Raw genomic sequence first — 18,848 nt, 5'->3', positions numbered from 1 at the left:
AATCATAAATTACACTCAACAGAAAAATATACATCATTATCAGATTATGTGAACCATGATAAAATCACTCTATTATAAAAAGCTAGTAATTAACCTCCTAAAACTATTATCGAGGTTAATTCATACATTTGAAAAAAAGAAATCTGTTCCAGGCATTCAGTGGCCTGAATCCTGGTACAAGGTGTGTGACTTTAAGTAAGAGACTTATCCTTTCTGAGACTTTACTTTAAAATGGGAATAAAACTATAGTACCCATCTCAGAGTATTTTGTAAAAATAATCCCTGCACTCTCTCCTTAACAACAGTGTTCTCAGTCTCAAATAAAATGAAGTATGTGAAAATGTTAAGAGGTCAACTCTCAGTTACCATGGAACCATGTAAAACCAGAACTGCTTATATTTAATTACCCGAGAATCCAGGGCTATGTCTGAATTAAATGTTTCATCAAAAGACCATTGACCTTAAGAGACCCCATTTTTTAAAACTTAAATTTTAATCATTTTTTCAACAAGCCCAAAAAATGGAAAAACATTCTTGCTTCTTTGAATAACTTACCGATGATATCTTGTTGCCTTTCAGATTGAGGACTCGCAAAGATTTTAACTTCCTCCCTAACCATGCTGGAATATGTTCAATTTCATTTCCTGCAAGGTTTAGCTTTTGCAGATTACACATATTTTCTATGCCTTCAATTTTGCTGGAAACCAAAGGGTAAAGTCAAACTAAGTAAGTACCATAATAGAGTTCTTTCTACTGTATTTTTAGAATTAACAGCCTTTGTTTTATGTGGGATTACTTTTCATAATTATAATTTATCAATCCTTTTCATAAGTGAGAACCCAAAAAAGCAGCTAAAAATAAATCTACCACAACAACAGTTTTGGTAAGCATTTCATGGCTGTTGCCAGGAATCCTACTTGTCTTACTATCAAACTTTATGATCCCACAGAAAAGAAGAGTCTGTCTGTGGCATTCTTACCGGCCACTGTGAAGAGTACTAGCAGTGGGAAAGCTGGAAAACTCAACAGCACACAGGGCTATGCGTTACAGCCCTGCACAAGAGAAGATATCCTTATTACCTTAAATCATTACCAAAAGATTAGCTATGCAAGCAGAATAGGCCTGCTGTTTTGAGCTTGTGGACTCCCCAGAATAATACTGCATTTAGAAACATAAATATTTTAATGAAAATATTTAAATTAATAAAACATTTATCACCATAGCGATGAATTATCACTGATGAAATATTTTCCCAAGTTAATTCCAATTTAATTGTCAATTTCATTACTTGGTCAAGAGGAAAGTATACTGGGCAAATATTTCCAAGCTTCTTTATTTTCATATTAATCTTATTGAAATTATTTTTATCGAGATTATTTTTATACAAACTTTATATTAAGGATTTGATCCATTAACTAGTTATTTTCCCATTTATTTTTGTCATATTAGAACTTCTGCCACTGTTAGTTTTTTGGTCATTATATATACCAAGTCTAATGTAGGGAAAGTATACAGATGCAAAAACATTTGCATCATTTTGTATATAACAAGTTTTTATGTGCAGTTTTAGCCAGTCAACTTTATTATATTTCTACCTTACAGTAATACATTATTATGAAATGGAAACAAGATTGGGAGTATATTTCTTATATCAATAAGCAAAGAACATCAGGATAAACACACAGGATGAAAACGAGTTGAACTATCTTTAGCATCAAAATGAGAGAGTTAAAACATACTGCTTCATGTCAACTTTCTTAATAGGCAATGAATCAAAAGACTACCTGGGAAAACTTCCTGTCAAAAATGGAATTAAGATAAAATTTGGTACTCAAAAAACTTATCTCCTTCTTTGATAACACTCTATAGATATTATTCCGTACATTTTTTGTGTTTTTTTTTTTAACGCTTCACGGATTTGCGTGTCATCCTTGCGCAGGGGCCATGCTAATCTTCTCTGTATCGTTCCAATTTTAGTATATGTGATGCCGAAGTGAGCACTATTCCGTACTTTAGTAATGCCAAAACATGAAGGCAATTACCATTTGTGAAGGGCCAGATTATCAATGAATAAAGGATCAAAGTGCCTGCTGTTTCAAAGATTTCTTTCAGTAATATGGGCAGCATTAATCTACCTCTTTAACAAAGACAATGACCCTGCAATGCTACCTAAAGAAGTACCTACTTACCAGATCTTGTTATATGATAAGTTGAGTTCACGTAATTTTAACAGCTTATCCAACTTTTCAATCTTCCCTATTAGATTATGGCTGAGATTCAGTACTTCAAGTTTAACACATTTTTCCAAATTTTCGATATACTAATTGAAAACAAATGAATAAATATTTTATACAACAGAAGCCCTGACATAAGCACAACATATAAATACATGTATCAGAGGCTATTTTGATCCGTCATAAGAGAATAATAAACCCTTACTGCTGTCCTGGACAAGGCCTTGGAGGGGCTCTCCTGACCAGGAGTAGCAGCTCTCCTCAAGCCCACAAACTCTCTAAGTGGAAAACACTACCTATATACTAAGAAGTGCAAGACTATCCAACAAGATTTCCCCACCTCAACTTAACTTTTTCCTCCATCTTAACTTTTTCATGCTTCTCCCTCCCTCCTCTCCTTTCTTCAAAGTTCAACAAGGGACTTAGGCTCTTGCGTAACCTTACCCATCTCCTCTCCCCATACTCTTGCATCTTCAATCTCTTTCTCTCTCCTGGATCTTGCCCTCAAGTTTAAAAGCAGTCACTATTTAACAGATATTCATTACATACTTATTACATACCAGATGTGACACCAGGCAATGGATATACCAGTAAACTAGACAACTGCCTGGCTGCAGAAGCCTATATACTCAACCTCTTCTATATAATACAGATCAGCTCAGACTGAACTTGTTTTCCTATCAAGCATCATCTTATCTCTCATTTGCCACCATGTTCTCACAAGAATTATGTACATTTGCTCATTCTGCCTTCCATTCACTCTTATTCTATTGGTAAGGCAATGTATCTTCTGCCCTTACTAGGTATTCAAACAGTTCTCTCCAAGATCATTCATCCCTTACACAAATATTTATGAATATTTATTTGCCAGGAGCTGTTCAGGTACTGGAAATATGGTGATGAATTAGAAAAACAAGGTTATTATTTTCATTCACAGAGAAAGCCAATAAACAAGTAAAAAATAAAATTTTCAGAGAGTGAAGTATCCTAACAAGAAAATAAAGATAACATGATGTGACAGAATACAAGGCACTAAGAGGACAGGGTTTTTCTTTTGTATTTGTTGTTGGCACATAATGGGTACTAAAATATTTGTTGACTGAAATAAGCGAGAGTGACTGCGGAGAAGGTGGCTAATTGTGATTGGGTGGTGAGAGAAGGCTCACTGAGGAAATACACTGAGTTGAGACTTTAATAACAAGAAGCTAGGTGTGTGAACAGATGGAGGCAGAGAAAAAAGATGTAAAAGCCCTGAAAAAATGAACTTGGTAGATTTGAGAAGTAGAAGAAAGGGCTTTTTAATTGCTAAATCCAAGTGACTTCTAAATTTTCACCCTATTTGACTGTCCTGTGACATTTCATATCATCCTTTCCTGCCTTCAGTTCTCACCTGTTTGGCCTCTCCCCTGCTCTATGGTTCTCCTTCACTATTTCTCCTCTTAATCCTAGGCATTCTTCACACTAAACTCTAAATTCCCAGAGATTAGAAACTAAGCTTATTCACTTCTCTATGTACTCCCACAACTTAACATAATGCCTGACATAATAATCAGACAGTAAAGATTTACTGATTTGATATTTCATTTTAGTGACCTTTAAACTACAGAATTTATTCTTTTTCCTTTTTAACTACATGAGTAAGACATAAATATATTCTAGTAAAAATTTCAGACAAAACAAATAAAAGCTCTCATCAGGTCACCAGGCCCTTGTAAAAAAAATCCCACTGTTCAAAGATAACACATATAGAAAAAAAGAATTTAAAAAAATATTTTGAGACCTTACTATATAAAATGTTTTAGAATTTTTTTCTTTCATTAAATATGCTGTGGACATACTCCAACATTACTGCACAGAGCTCTAACTTATTTTTAAAGAAATTTAATAGTATTCCATTGTCTATTATTGCACCATAATTTATTTACTTGTAACAATCCCCTATTGACAGACATTTGGTTATTTCCAATTTGTCTATTTTAAATAATGTTTAATACACATAACTATATAGACACTTTTAGATACATGGGCAAATAGTATCAAATAGAGTAGATATCAAAGAGAACTGCTGGGTTGGTGAGTATAAACTCAGTAAGTATACACTCAATTGATGAATTTTATTTCACATTTCTTTGATATTAATAAATTTGAACACATCTTCATGTTAATATTAGCCATTTATAATACTTTTGTGAATGCCTGGTCATATCCTTTGAACATTTTTCATTGAGTTATCTCTTACTGAATTGTAGAAGTCTTTATAGTATGTGGGTATTGTTACATATGCTGAAAACACTACCTGCCAGTTTGTTGTTTTTCTTTTAACTTTTTATACAATATCTTTCATTAAACACAATTTTTTAATCTTTATGTAAGCTAAATCTGTCAATATTTTTCTTTATGGTATTAGGGTTGGTATTTGCTTAGAAGAGCCTTCCCACGCTAAGATTTTGAAATTTATTCACCTACATTCTTCTCTAGTACTTTCATAGCATTTTTGTTGACTTTTGTTTTGTTTTCATTAAGATCTTCAACCTTCTGGGATTAATTTTTGTGACTAATGTTGTAGGCATCTAAGTTTATATTTCTTAATTTAAAAATTAAGTTGTCTATTATAATGTGTTCATGATGTATAGTTTATATGAATAAGAGATCAGCAATCTTTTTCTGCAAGAAGCCAGACAGTAAATATTTTTGGCTTTGTGGGCACATAGTCTCTGTGACAACTGCTTACCTCTGCCATTGTAGTGTAGAAACAACCACAGACAATATGAGTGTGGTTGTGTTCCAATAAAGTTTTATTTACAAAAGTGAGTAGCAAGACTGATCTAGCACACTGTAGTATGCCAACTCCTTCTCTAGAGTCAATAATGTGTAAGATAATAGGTACTTATGAATTTAAAGATGTCATATACTTCTGATGTAGAAATTTCACGGGAAACAATAAAAGGTCTGCTACAAATTAGGTGACATTAGGATGAGATGGTACTGTAAATCTAATATAATCTCTTTTTTTTTTCAGTTTTAAAGCACAGAAACATAAAAAATAATGCCTGTGTTCAAAAATGTTGGAAACTTACCCTAAATTTCTTGCCACCATCTTTAGAAAGTGAAAGGTTCAGAGATTTTACCAAAGCCAAATTGTCCTGTTTAGTAAGTTTTTTTATAAGAGCCTCTGTAATATATCGGACTCCTGCATGTGAACCAGCTTCTGAAATTACAGATATAGATCATTAACAGCTGAGGAAGACATGAATATTCTGAAAAACAAATTATTTTGATGTTAAATAACAAAAAAAATTTTTAAGCCATGCAAATGTAAAAACAGCTGGCGAGTTCTAATTGCAATACTTTAACAATATTTTACTTTATATAGCATTTCATAATAATGACAATAAATTATACTCTATACAGTATGAAACAAAAATAGATTTACAGTAATAATAATACAAGAATAAACTCTGTTTCAAATACTCACAACTATAGATGTACTTTTGCTCCCACTCTGTATTAGCTGTGTACCAAGCTTTGTTCTAAATGCTTTACATTTTAAAAATGTAGTTTGTACAACAAATCTCTGAGATAGAAATTACCATTCACATTTATTTAAAAAATTATAATTTGTTCAAAGTCTTGCAACTAGCAATATGCAAACCCAGGACTTGAATCCTGGCAGATGAATCCAAAACTTAAACTTTTAATCATATGCAGCACTGGCGTTTTTAATAATTAAAAAATACTGGCACTATTTATTGTTTGTTCCAATTTAAAGTTCAAAAACACTACATTCTTCTTTCTTTTTTTAAATCCTCATCCAAAGACGCATTCATAATTTTTAGAGAGGAGAAGGGAGAGAGAGAAACATCGATCGGTTGAATCCTGTACCCACCTGACCAGAGCCAGGGATCAAACCCACAACCTAGGTTATGTGCCATGACCAGGAATTGAACCTTTGACCTTTTGGTGCAGAGGATAATGCTCCAACCAACTGAGCCACACCGATCAGGGCAAAAAAACGCTTAAATTCTAAAAAATCCTCTTTTCCTATTTTTTTTTAATAGTGAGAAACTCAAATTTGTTGCTCTTTTAAATAAATAAGATCATATCATTTTATACAGATAAAGTACTAACATGATGGATAACACATCCTGCCCTAATACCTTTCTGGATATTGCCATCAGAGTTTATGTAAACCATGTTACAGTTTACAAAACAACCATAAAAAGAAAATTGCCTCTTGGTTCTTTCTTTACGAGTCAGAAAAAAATTAATCCTGGGTTCAGATCCACGTTGTGTGCCAAAGACTCTCTATGATTATTTAGCAAAGAAATGTAATATTAACTCATAAACAATCATAGTCTTTTTCTGTAATTTGGCTGTTCTAGGAAAGAAAATGACTAATATTCTAAAATATCAAATTAGAAATAATAGTATACCAACTGACAGTAAGGTTATAGTCTAAACTCAATGCTAATAATGTTTATTAATAAAAACTGATCACATATTCAGGTCAAGAGAGTTTGATGGTTCTGATTTAGTGACTTAGCAAATAAATTATAGTTTTCTTTCACATTTAATCAATTAAATAGATTCTTAGAAAAAAAATCTATTTTTTCCAAAACTAACAGAATGCTTTTAAGAAAAAAATAAAAACCTTGGTGGAACATATATATGCCCTCACATGGAAATTAGTCCATTCACAAATAAGCAGCTTGCCAATAAGCAGCTTGTGGGTAGCCCACGGGCAGGTAACATGTTTCTACGGAATTAAGGCACTCCATTCTGCAGTGAACCCCCTTATGATAAATTTGGCAGATGAGCTTTAAGGCACTCTCCCACCATAGGAAATAAAGTTTTCTCTTTCTGAAACTCCCTTCTCTGAAACCTTTCAGACATCTTCAACCTCACCCAGGAGCCTCCACCCTCCACTGTCCTTGTACAATGTCTGTCAATAAAAACAATAGGACAAGTTAGTACCAGGATATATGTTACATTTGGACCCAAAATGGTTAAGTTCATTATTTTCCATCTTTATTTAAGAGTATGTGGTCAAATTCTTAGATTAGAATGTGGTACCTCTACGGTCGTGGTAGTTCAATTGTATAGTGTTTTCATCTGCAATCCCAACTTGCTCACACCACTGTCCTCCAGAATGAAAAGGTGGAGTCTTGGATCCGCCTAAAGGTGAAAGTGACCTAGATCTCATATTGGGCATAAGAGATGATGATGGCATCTTTGACTTGGGAAATTTTTGTTGAGAACCTTTCCTCATTGCAAGCAGCCAAGTGTCCACCAAAACCTGTAAGAGTTTTCAGTATATTTAACAAGGTTAGTTTTTTAGAGCTATCAAAACAAATTAATATATTTCTAGAATTTTCAAAACTACAAAGTTATAAACTCAGAAGCTACAGATGCTAGGATCCACACTACGCTGACAAGAGCAGACACTATTTCAAACATTGCTGATCACCTTGCCAGAAGGAAAGGAGACCTCCATAGGGTCTTGTATTGACAGATGCTCCAGCCAGAAGATTTACTTTTCATTTCTGTTTTCAATTTATTGGCCAGAACTAGTCACAAAGCCCCTTCTACCTGCAAGGTGTGCTAGAGCAGCAGTCGCCAATCTTTCAAACCTCATGGACCACCAGTGGCCTGAGGACCACCGCTGTCCTAGAATGTAGGAGGCTGAAAATATTTGGCAACCAGCAGTACTTAATACTGATGAGCACACTCTCCTTTCTAAAACAGTTTCTTCCTCTGGCTTCTGGGATACTACTCTCTCCAGGTATCATCCTGCCTCCCTGGCCACTCCTTAGCCTCCTTTGCTGGCTTACACTCCTCTATTCAATCTTTAAATGTCAGAGTCCTCAAGTCTCTTCTCGTCTCTCTCTAATCACATTTTAAACAATCTAAACAGTGGTTCTCAACCTTCCTAATGCCGCGACCCTTTAATACAGTTCTTCATGTGGTGGTGACCCCCAACCATAAAATTATTTTCATTGCTACTTCATAACTGTAATTTTGCTACTGTTATGAATCATAATGTAAATATCTGATATGCTATATGTGTTTTCCGATGGTCATGACCCACAGGTTGAGAACCGCTGATACAACACCCATGGCTCCCGATGCCACCTGTCTACTGATATTTATATCTTCAATCCTAACTGCCTACTTGACACCTCACTGACATAAATTCAACATGTCCAAATTGAATTTATCATTTCCCCATTTCTCCTTCATTCCTGTTCCTCCTCCAGTGTTCCCTAAATAGTGAATAATGCCCATGGGAATAAGCCAGAAAATTTAATACCATAGCATCACGGGAATAAGCCAGAAAATTTAATACCATAGCATCACTGAATTCATGATCTAGTTTAAAGGAAGCAAAACCTGCTATCTTTATTTTTTAAGAATGATTATTGTTCCAGTAGTCCAGTCACTTTAAACTGAAAACTTCTATGTGTCTTTACTTTCTCTTTCATTTTTTTCATGTTAAACCTCCAGATAAGTCAGTAAAGCTTCCCCCCAATTCACATAACTGCTATTTATGACATAGTCACACGGTTTTTGGTCCTGATTTCACAAGTGTGGTAAATACTTCTTATGTCTTACTAGAGGCCCAATGCACGAATTCATACACCAGTGGGGTCCCTCGGCCTGACCTGCGAGATTGGGCCGAAACCAGCTTTTCAACCTCCCCTGAGGGGTTGAAAAGATTGCAAGAGGGTGCAGGCCAGGCCAAGGAAGCCCACCAGTGCACGATCAGGGCCAGAGAGGGACCACAGGAGGGCTCCAAGGCATGTCCGGCCCCATCTTGCCCAGTCCCAATCGGCCAGACCCCAGCAGCAAGCTAATCTACCTGTTGGAGGGTCTGTTCCCTGGTGGTCAGTGCACATCATAACCAGCGGTTGAGCAGCCTTAGCATATCATTAGGATATTATGCTTTGATTGGTGAATAGTCGACCAGTTAACCCGACACTTAGCACATTAGGCTTTTATTACATAGGACAGTTGTCGGCAAACTGCGGTTCACGAGCCCATGCGGCTCTTTGGCCCCCTTGAGTGTGGCTCTTCCACAAAATACCTTCCTTCTGCGCTTGGGCCACGAAGTTTCAATCGCACTGTACGTGCGCACCCACACATGGTATTTTGTGGAAGAGCCACACTCAAGGGGCCAAAGAGCCACATGTGGCTCAAGAGCCGCAGTTTGCCGACCACTGATATAGGATATCACACCATTCTGCCACAGAAAAGGCTCAGTAATATTAATAATTCAGTGCTAAGCTGTACTGGAATTAGCTTTCTAAATAAAAATAATACACTCAAACTTGAGAAGATCTAAGAAGCATATGGTTTAAAGGTAAAATTTTATTTTTTCTTAAATTAAATGTAGTTTTCATAAGAGTAACAGATTCAAAAAATAAGAGTAACAGATTTAAAAAAATAAGAGTGGAGAGACAAGGCTCAGTTCTCATTTCTATATATCTTTCTCTATCCCATAGTATGATAGAAATTTATAAAATTAAAATAATCATGTATGCTCCTTCATAAAAAAATACACTTTATACGTTTTTAGTTTCTTGGTTAAAATAAGCACATCTTATTTTTATGCAGTGCAATTATTTTGTATCCTGCATCTTAATCTTTTCTCTTAATTCTTAAAATACTGAACCACCCTGAATTCCTTACATAACATCCTAGTGACCAAAAACTCTTTGGGCCTTACTAGACTATCATGAAGTCCTCTGTTACCTCTCCTGATAGAAAACTCTGCCTTACTCACTTACAGAGATTAAAATAAAATTAGAATGGATTCCAGAAATCTAAATCAGCTCCTTCCTTTTATGAATTGTAATATGAAAGATTAAGAGATGGTTCCAACATCACAGTGCATTCCCAGATCCCCTCCCAGAGTTCCATAGCTCCCGCAGAGCCTGGACATTGAAACAACACATATATATTACAATCTCATAGAATAGCCAACTCACTGAACGGGGGATTTACTGTGTTTGAGAATGGCTAGCATTATTTCAGAGGCTACCACCTGGAGATAGTAAATCTTGAACTACAATTTTAAGGGAGAGATGGGAAGGTTGCTTGGCCCTAAGATGTAGTTTGCAATAACATAAACAAAGACCAAGCAATAGAACAGAGAAGACAGAGCTGAGAGGTAGGGCTAGAGTGTGTGAAGAGGCAGGACAAAAAGAAAATAAAACCAAACAAAAATTCAGAACTGGAAACACATATTGAAGGCACTCAAGGTAGTCTGCAGAGCAAGAGAAAGCCACTAGAGTGATATGATAATCAGAATCATATGGCAAGGCAACAAAACACTACTCATCGTGTCACTCTAAGACTCAGATACTTGCCCTGATCTAACAATCCCATCCTTCACAGCTTGGTAGAGAGCACACCTCCACCTCTATCCAGCCTTTCCTAACATTCCTAATTTTCCATCTTCTCTGATCTTCTCTAAATGAGGCAGACCTCAATAATCCCCAAGCCTTCCATCTCTTCCCAGTCCACTCCAATATGCAGATATCCATGCCCATTTCTTGACCTCTATATCCCTCTCCACTACATCCCTTAGCCCTTTAATCACATCTCAATACTTTCCCTACAATTCTACTTTATTCCATACCTTTGGACCCATTTAAATATGCTTACTCTTTAACTTTCTCTTGTCCTCATTGCTATTCCTCTCCAAAGTCTCTAATCCAGCTCCTCTTCTTTCCAAAGGCAATTGTCAAGATGCACAGCAGGATTTTATCTTCCGGTTATACATGGTCTCTGCCTCCCATCCTTCATCCCATTCTGATTGCTGAATTTTCCCATGAATTCTGTCCCAATTCTCTAACATTGTATTATTCTCCTCCATTATTTCTCTATAGCTCTTTTCAACACTCTGCCTCAGCACTTTTATATCCATTTTGATTTCCCAAACTGCTCATATATACCCTGATTTCCCAAAATGCTCATCCCAGCAAATATTCTGACACCCTAATCCATTCCAATACTCTAATTATTTCTCTACTCAAAGAAAACACTCAAACACCCACCTATTCCTCTTCATCCCAACATAATTACCTAGCTGCTTGCTTTTCCCTCTTAACACCCTGACTTCTGCGTCCTTCTCTAGCCTATTAACATCCTGAATTAACCTCTCACATCTCTCTCCATTCTACTCAGGTACTCTAAGACCCAAGCTTCCCCCACCTTATTTATTTATTCAGTCATCCACATTTACTAAGCAACTTTTTGCTCCATGAACTGTGGTAGGTTCTAATGATACAGAGCTGAGAAGACAGGGTTTCTACACTCAGGATGCACAGCAGGATTTTATCCTCCTGTTATTCATGGTCTCTGCACAAAGTGGTCTCCTTTCTTTTTCTTTTTAATCCTCACCCGAGGATATTTTTCCATTGAATTTTTTAGAGAGAGTGGAAGGGAGGGTGAGAGACAGAGAGGAACATTGATGTGAGAGAGACGTATGGATTGGTTGCCTCCCGCATGCTGGGGACTGAGCCTGCAACTGAGGGATGTGCCCCTGACTGAAGGAATGGAACCAGGAGCCTTTAGTCCTCAGGCCAATGCTCTGTCCACTGAGCCAAACCGGCTAGGCCTAGGGTGTGGCCTCCTTTACAACACCTTACAATAAGAATTAAATTATTATTGTGAAACTACTATATTATTGCTTGTTTCTCCTTCTAGAGTTTAAGCTACGAGACAGCAGGAACTCTCTGTCTACTGTTTGGTGCACAATAAGTATTTGTTGAATGAATGAAGAAAGGACTGTTCTAAGGACTCTAAAGACAGTACCGAATTTAAATCCTTGCAGATACTGCATAAGATCAGAATGATTAACCTCATGTACGAGAAGCAGTGTATCATTAAGAATAAAGAGTGGATTCTGGAACCAAACGGCCTAAATTCAAATTCCATACTGTGTGAAATCGGGGCAATTACTTAACCTCTCTGATCCTTGGCTTCATCATTTTTAAAATGGGGATGGTAACCTCATACAAATTATTTTAAGTTCTAAATGAGCTGATACATGCAAACAATTTAGAACCGAATCCGACATGTACCGTACACTCAAAAGTCATTAGCAATTATTTTACAAAAGAAAAAAACATATGCTCAGGAAAATTAAGGAAGGCGCCCAAAGTCACAGACAGAGCTGGTTAAGGGAAACATGAGGTGACAGCATCAAGACTTGAACCAAGTTTTCACTTCAAAAATCACTCCTCTTTTAACCCTCCTCTTCACATTTCTTCCCAATATCCCACTTCGCATCTTTTCCATGTACTGTTGTTCGCCTGTTACCATGACACTCGTCAGGACGCCCAAACCATCCGTTATGCCGGCCACCCGGCCCCCTCCTCCTCTCGGCGCCGGCGCCGCACACCGGCCCCGATCCCCAACCATCCCGCACTCCCACTCCTGACCTCCCTCCCTCCCTCCTCAACCAAACCTCCCGCCTTCACCCTCCTCCCCACGCCCTCCCCTCCTTCACATCCAATCCCAATTCCCAAGCACACGCCCCCGCCCCCGCCCCGAATCCATCCCGAGCTGGTCCAGGCCTTCCCGCCTTTGCCGCCGGCCCCCACCGATCCGTCTGGATCCCGGGGAACTCCTGCGACCAGACCTGGCACTTAGCGCGGAGAAGCCAAGCCGAGCGGGCCCGCGGGAGGAGGCCGGGCGGAGGCGCGCCCGTCACTCCCTTCAGGTGCCTAGCGGCGCGGCGGCCATCTTGTTGTGTTGTGCCGGTTGCCTTGGGGCAGAGCGCGCGGCGTGGGCGGGGCCTGTCGTGACCACGCCCCTCCCCTGCTGTGGTGGGGGTGGGGCTTCCCGCCGCCAGTTCCGCCGTAGCTTCAGGCGCGGGAAAGCGTGGGGAGTCCTTGGGCGGGAGGCTTGGTGCGCGGCGCCTGAGGAGGACCCGGTTTCCTGCGATGCCGCGGGCGAGCCAGTCACCTGTCCCTGAGGCGGAGCTGCGGACGCCTCACGCAGGGGCTCGGATACTCCTTGACGGCTGGACGCCCGAGGACGACCGGGAGCTGTCGCCGAGTCCCCGCACTTCCGATGCTGGTCGTCTGGCCTGGAACTTGCGAGGCTGGCCGCGCGCTTCTCCGCGCACCTTTTCTGAGGCAAATTCTCCTCGGGGACCAGCAGGCCAGAGGTGGATGGACCGCTGAGCGAGCGCAGCTTGGGCTCCAGCTGGCGTCGCGGTTGAGGAGCGAGATGAGCCTGGGGCTCCGGGCGGCGACCGTTCCTGTGAGCTGTGGTTGGTGACGGGGAGCCAAAGCAAGAAGCGTTTTTCAGGACACTCTGGTTGGGGCTTTTTTAAAAGTGCTGCGTTTCACCATATAGCCAACAGATTAAGAGAATTTGGCAGATACTGTCCTGGGTGTCAGGGGAATAGTGAATTTGTTTTTTAAAAAAACTTTATCACCAAGGACACCTGCCTCCACTCCAGCCTTTCATTTTTTTAAGTTTATACCCTGGACCATGTCACCCTCAGAGGCTGCACCATCTCCAGAAATCTCCACTACAGTCCCTACCTCTCTTTTCCCATAATCCTAAAATCTTAACAGCTTGTTTGCCCAAAAGATCCCCATCCCCCAACCCCCTTCCCTCTGGCAATCACCATGCTTAAAAAAAAAAAAAAAAAAAAGCACACACACACACACACACACAAATTGAATTTGTACAAAAGGGAAAGCTCTTCTATTCAAACGAGTTCCTGCTGATATAGATGAAATGACCTAATTAGGAAATCACCATCTTACAGCCCTCAACATATTTGATTCAGACAAGGATTATCAATAGATATTAAAACCATTACATGAAATATTGTTGGTAAGTAAGATACTCACTTGCTCTCAAAATATCACCCCATAGATTACTTATTAATTACAAAAGGAAAAGTGTCTTTACAAAGGGAACTGAGAGAACTACTAGTAAATAACTTATTTTTTTTAATCCTTCCCAAATCTCATTGTAATGATAGTAAAGATAATCATCAAAAGGGAACAAATTCGAAATAGCATCAGGAAAAGAAGTGAACTAGAAGGAAACTTCTCTGTCTGCGATGGAGATTGCCATGGTGGAAGTGCTTACTATTCCCCTGCCTACTCGATACCCCCACATGGGCATTGTAGAGGCAACTCAAATTCAACATGTCCACACTAAACTTACCGTCGTCTGTTCCCCCAAACAAAACTGCTCATCCTCCAATATATCCCATCTCAGCAAAAAGTATATCATTAATTGCTCAAGCCACAGACCTGGGAGTCATCCTTGACTCTTCCTATTGGGCACATCCAGTCACCCAGTCCTGCTGCTCAAAGAGGACTATTGTCAATTCCCACTTCTCCATTCTGCCACGTTGTCTGGACATGCTGTCTTCACTGCCTTACATCTCAACCCTGTCTAGTCTAGCTTGTCTCCACTGCGACATTCTCAAGAGCACCATAATACAATTATCACCATGATCAGCTCATTTGCATGTAATCCCCATTCCCAGTTCCAGCTCCAGTCAATCCCTATCTACTCTGTTTCTATAGATTGGCCTTTTTTGGACATTTATTCAACATGGTTCAAATTTACCCAAGCTGGTTTAATAAAGAAGCAAAATACAGAAATTTAAGGAAACAGGGTTAAAAAATTAAAGGGATAATAAATTATCCAGAGACTAGAAACTAGATCAGGGACCAAGGCTCTACATTTTCATCATGTACTGGGACCCTCAAATTGTATAAATGGCCCTGGCTACTTCTTTCTTTGTGATTCTGGCCTTTTTCTTTTTCTCCCTCTTTCCTTCCTTCCTTTTTCTTCCCTCCTTCCCTTCATCCTTTCTTCCTTTCTTTCTTCTTTTTAATCCTTTCTGATCATCAGTTTCTGTCTAATAATAATGCAAAATCATGCCAACCAACATCAAGTGGCCTTTGCTGTGGGCAATCATTTCATTTATTTATTTTCTTCCTATCTAACTTCCATAAAGATATCCATGAAGCATTCAGCGGGGAGGGGTGTGTGTGTTCTGTGGATGAATAAGGGAAAAGAAAATTGAGGGGGCTGATCAGTGATTTGGGGCAAAAAAATCCACTAAAAGATTTTTATATCTAATTTTATTTCCTATTAATGGAGCCTTTTTCATGTTTACAGGCAGAAATAACAGAGTTGATAATGTAGGAAAGATAAGATGCTAGAAAGAATAAGCCTAAGAACTTTTTACATGTTTATATGATTTTCAGTGCTCAGGGATATCACATTTCACCATTCCTGTGAATGGTGTTGTTATCTCAGAAAATAACACCTGCAAGGCAGGTGTTGTTATCTCCAGGAAATAAGCTAATTCTCAGAAGAGACATAAAATGGGAAGTCAGGACTTATGGAAAGGCAGCACCAATTATTCCAGCCTGCTTTGGGGTACTGTTAAATTACGAGCAGCAGGTGGTGCTTTCAAGTAGGCCTATCAGCCTGCTGTTCTCTATGAACTTGATGACCAAGGAGGAGCAAATGCCCATTAGTGGTGGGAGTGAATGCAAGGGACTTTTGTGAAAGTTTTATCTTTAATGCAACAGCTATACTAGTATACATGTTAACTATTGCTATGTAAAAAAAAAAAAATTACCCCTAAACTTAGTGGGCTAAAATAACAACAAACATTAATTTATTTTCAACAGTTTTTATGGGCAGGAATCCAGGAAGGACTTAGCTAGGTTATTTTGCCTTGGGTTCTCTCATGATTTTTCAGTCAAGATGTTAGCTTTGCTGTGGTCACCAAAAGGCCTGACTGGGGTTGGAGGATTTACCTCCACGGTGGCTCGCTCACAAGCTCTGGGCAGGAGGCCTCCAAGGCCTTTCCACATAGGCCTCTCCCTAGGCTTCTTGAATGTCCTTACTACATGGTGTCTGCTTTCCCTCAGAGTAGGCAACCAAGAGAGAGCAAGGTGGGAACAGCAATGTCTTATGTGACCTAACCTCAGAAGTCACACACCTTTATATTTGCTTTATTCTATTGATCAAATAGACCAACTCTAATACAATATAGGAGGGGATCATACAAAGACATGAATATCAGGGAGGTCAGGACATGAGGGCCATCTTGGAGACTGGCTACCACATGTGGACACTGGACCAGTGGATATGTATGGATGAGTAGTAATTAGAATTAGATAAGAGAACTCGTTGAACAAGAAGTAAGAGTATCTGAAAAAGTGTGGGATAGTGGAGCCAAAGAGGGAGTTAATGGGTCCAGTTTGATCTGTTAGAGGGTGTAAGATATAGAAAGGACAGCTTCAGTGAGGTTATAAAAGTAAGAGATAAAGAGATGGTGGGCACTTTCATTTTTGTCACTTTGCTTTCTCTGAAGAAAATGTGCTTAACTGCATTCCATCATGAATACTTGATTTTCTATTTTGATCTTGTTATTTTCCACTTCCTTCACACCCTCTACTCAGAAATCCTCTCCTATTCTGATACTGATTTAGTAATCTGAAGTGGACTTTTGGGACATACTATTCCAACCCACTACTCTGGTGACTTACAAGAATAGTTTGAGCAACAACTTTCTTCTTTATGGTTTTTCAGTTACCATTCGGGACTTAAAAATACAAATCCATCCATCCTTAGCTCTGAACCACTGTGTTCTCAGGATTTTCCCTTTAGCCTTTTCAGATAATCTCCCCCATCTGCCATTTGCCTGGTTGTCACTTTAGCCAGTCTTACCCCAGCACCTTGTGAAGAAGAGAGAATCAGATATAAGTCAGACTAAGTTCTTCACTTATATGACATTTAATCCCTTCTTGTACCTTTGAAATTTTGCCAGAATGTACAATAGTATATCAAGAAGAATCAAAATATGTGGGCCAGGCTATAAATTCTTCAAGAGTCTTTAAAATGGAAAACCAAACAAAATAGCTGGAGAAGGTGTCAAAGAGAAGGTAAGACTACAGCCTGGTTTGGTATCTCTCCCTCTTTTCCCTACTGATCCCAGCATAACTCCCCATCTCTACAATTTACTAGATGTATGCCCTGAGACAAGTCACTATATTTCTCTGAGCCTCAGTTTCTTCCTCAGTCACACAAGAGTAATAATACCCTTCAGAGTGGTTGTAAAGATTAGAGACAATTTATGAAAGTTAATTATTGCAATAACTAATACATGATAGGAGTTAGGATACAATGCGTTGTCAATATTTGGATAAGCTCTGCAAAAGTTGGGAAAATGTCCTCTATGTCTGAATCTGTATAGCATCTATTAAAATGCACTGGAGTTTGTAGGGCATGCTAAGATAGTGAATTACTACACCAATTCCAGGGAAGTAAGAAAATGCCTCAACAACATCTTACATAACAGTCAGAGTGAGGAGGAGCTTTCTGAGCAAAGACCTTTTATAGCTTATGAGATAAAGAGGTAGAGTACACATAATCTGCTAACGGCAATCGATGCCATAAACAAGAGAAAACCATGTAATGCCATCTGAAAAGGACCTGGTCTGTGGGAACCTTTTTGTGCTCCTTTGCTCACTAAGAATGTTAGGATGAAACAATTTCAGGGGTGGGCAAACTTTTTGACTCGAGGGCCACAATGGGTTCTTAAACTGGACCGGAGGGCCGGAACAAAAGCATGGATGGAGTGTTTGTGTGAACTAATATAAATTCAAAGTAAACATCATTACATAAAAGGGTACGGTCTTTTTTTTTTTTAGTTTTATTCATTTCAAACGGGCCTGATCTGGCCCGTGGGCCGTAGTTTGCCCACGGCTAAATTAGATGGACTCTTAAGAGGTCAGTCATCAAATCCCAGACTTTTAATCGACAGCAAACAAACAAAAGAAGTGGAGGAAAAATTCTTCTGGGCTCAATGATAAAGACATTTTTTCATCCTGTCCTGGCAAAGTGGCTCAGTTGGTTGGAGCATCATCCTGTACACCAAAGGTTGTGGATTCAATTCCCAGTCAGGGTTCAATCTAGGTTGCCGGTTCAATCCCAGTTGGGGCACATACAGGAGGCAACCTAGATTGCGAGTTCAATCCCAGTTGGTGCACATGCAGGAGGCAACTTATGATTTCTTTCCCAAAGAGTAAAACTGAATTAAATACATATTTCTGTGATCCAATGCACATATTAAAAATAAAGAATAGACAGGCCTCAAATATGTGGTTCAGTTGGTTGTGCGTCCTCCTGTGCTACAAAAGGTTGCCAGTTCAATTCCTGATCAGGGCACATGTGCCCATGGTTGCTGCTTGACCCCTGGTAGGGAGTGTGCAGTAGGCAGCCGATTAATGTTTCGCTCTCACATTGATGTTTCTCTCTCCCTCTCCCATTCTCTTTCTCTAAAAATCAATTAAAATATTTTAAAAAAATAAAGAGTAGATGATTATTAATATGCCTTAAACCAGTAATAATAATAGTGAATATTTTCAAATTCATGCTATTTCAGGTTCAAATTCAGAGCCAGAGACTTTGTACATGTTTCATTTCATTCTCTCATCAGTGCTATGAGGCATTTTTTAAATTTGATTTCACAGATCATGAAAGGGAGGTTCCAAGGTTTCATTAAGTTGACCAGGATCACATTGGTAGTTAGATAGAGCCAGAATCTGA

General features: G+C 38.9%; 1 protein-coding gene and 1 non-coding gene across 2 annotated transcripts in view; both read right to left on the bottom strand.

Annotated features, from left to right (window-relative positions):
* Positions 1–12,992, bottom strand: part of CNTRL (centriolin) — a 78,831-nt gene extending 65,839 nt beyond the window's left edge. Inside the window, exons 1-5 of the mRNA XM_023755944.1 lie at positions 12,883–12,992; positions 7,308–7,530; positions 5,312–5,442; positions 2,190–2,320; positions 556–697 (exon numbers count right to left, since the gene is read on the bottom strand). Coding sequence (XP_023611712.1) covers positions 556–697; positions 2,190–2,320; positions 5,312–5,442; positions 7,308–7,503 — 600 coding nt within the window. The 5' untranslated portion in view covers positions 7,504–7,530; positions 12,883–12,992. The remainder of the gene's footprint in view (positions 1–555; positions 698–2,189; positions 2,321–5,311; positions 5,443–7,307; positions 7,531–12,882) is intronic.
* On the bottom strand, positions 1,895–2,001 carry LOC111826520. Its single transcript, XR_002829856.1, has one exon. It is a non-coding gene; the product is annotated as a U6 spliceosomal RNA (small nuclear RNA).
* Positions 12,993–18,848: the final 5,856 nt, after the last annotated feature.

This window comes from Myotis lucifugus, unplaced genomic scaffold (assembly GCF_000147115.1).
Source record: "Myotis lucifugus unplaced genomic scaffold, Myoluc2.0 scaffold_87, whole genome shotgun sequence".
In the NCBI taxonomy this organism is placed as follows: domain Eukaryota; kingdom Metazoa; phylum Chordata; class Mammalia; order Chiroptera; family Vespertilionidae; genus Myotis; species Myotis lucifugus.
This window is presented reverse-complemented; position numbering and strand designations above follow the sequence as displayed.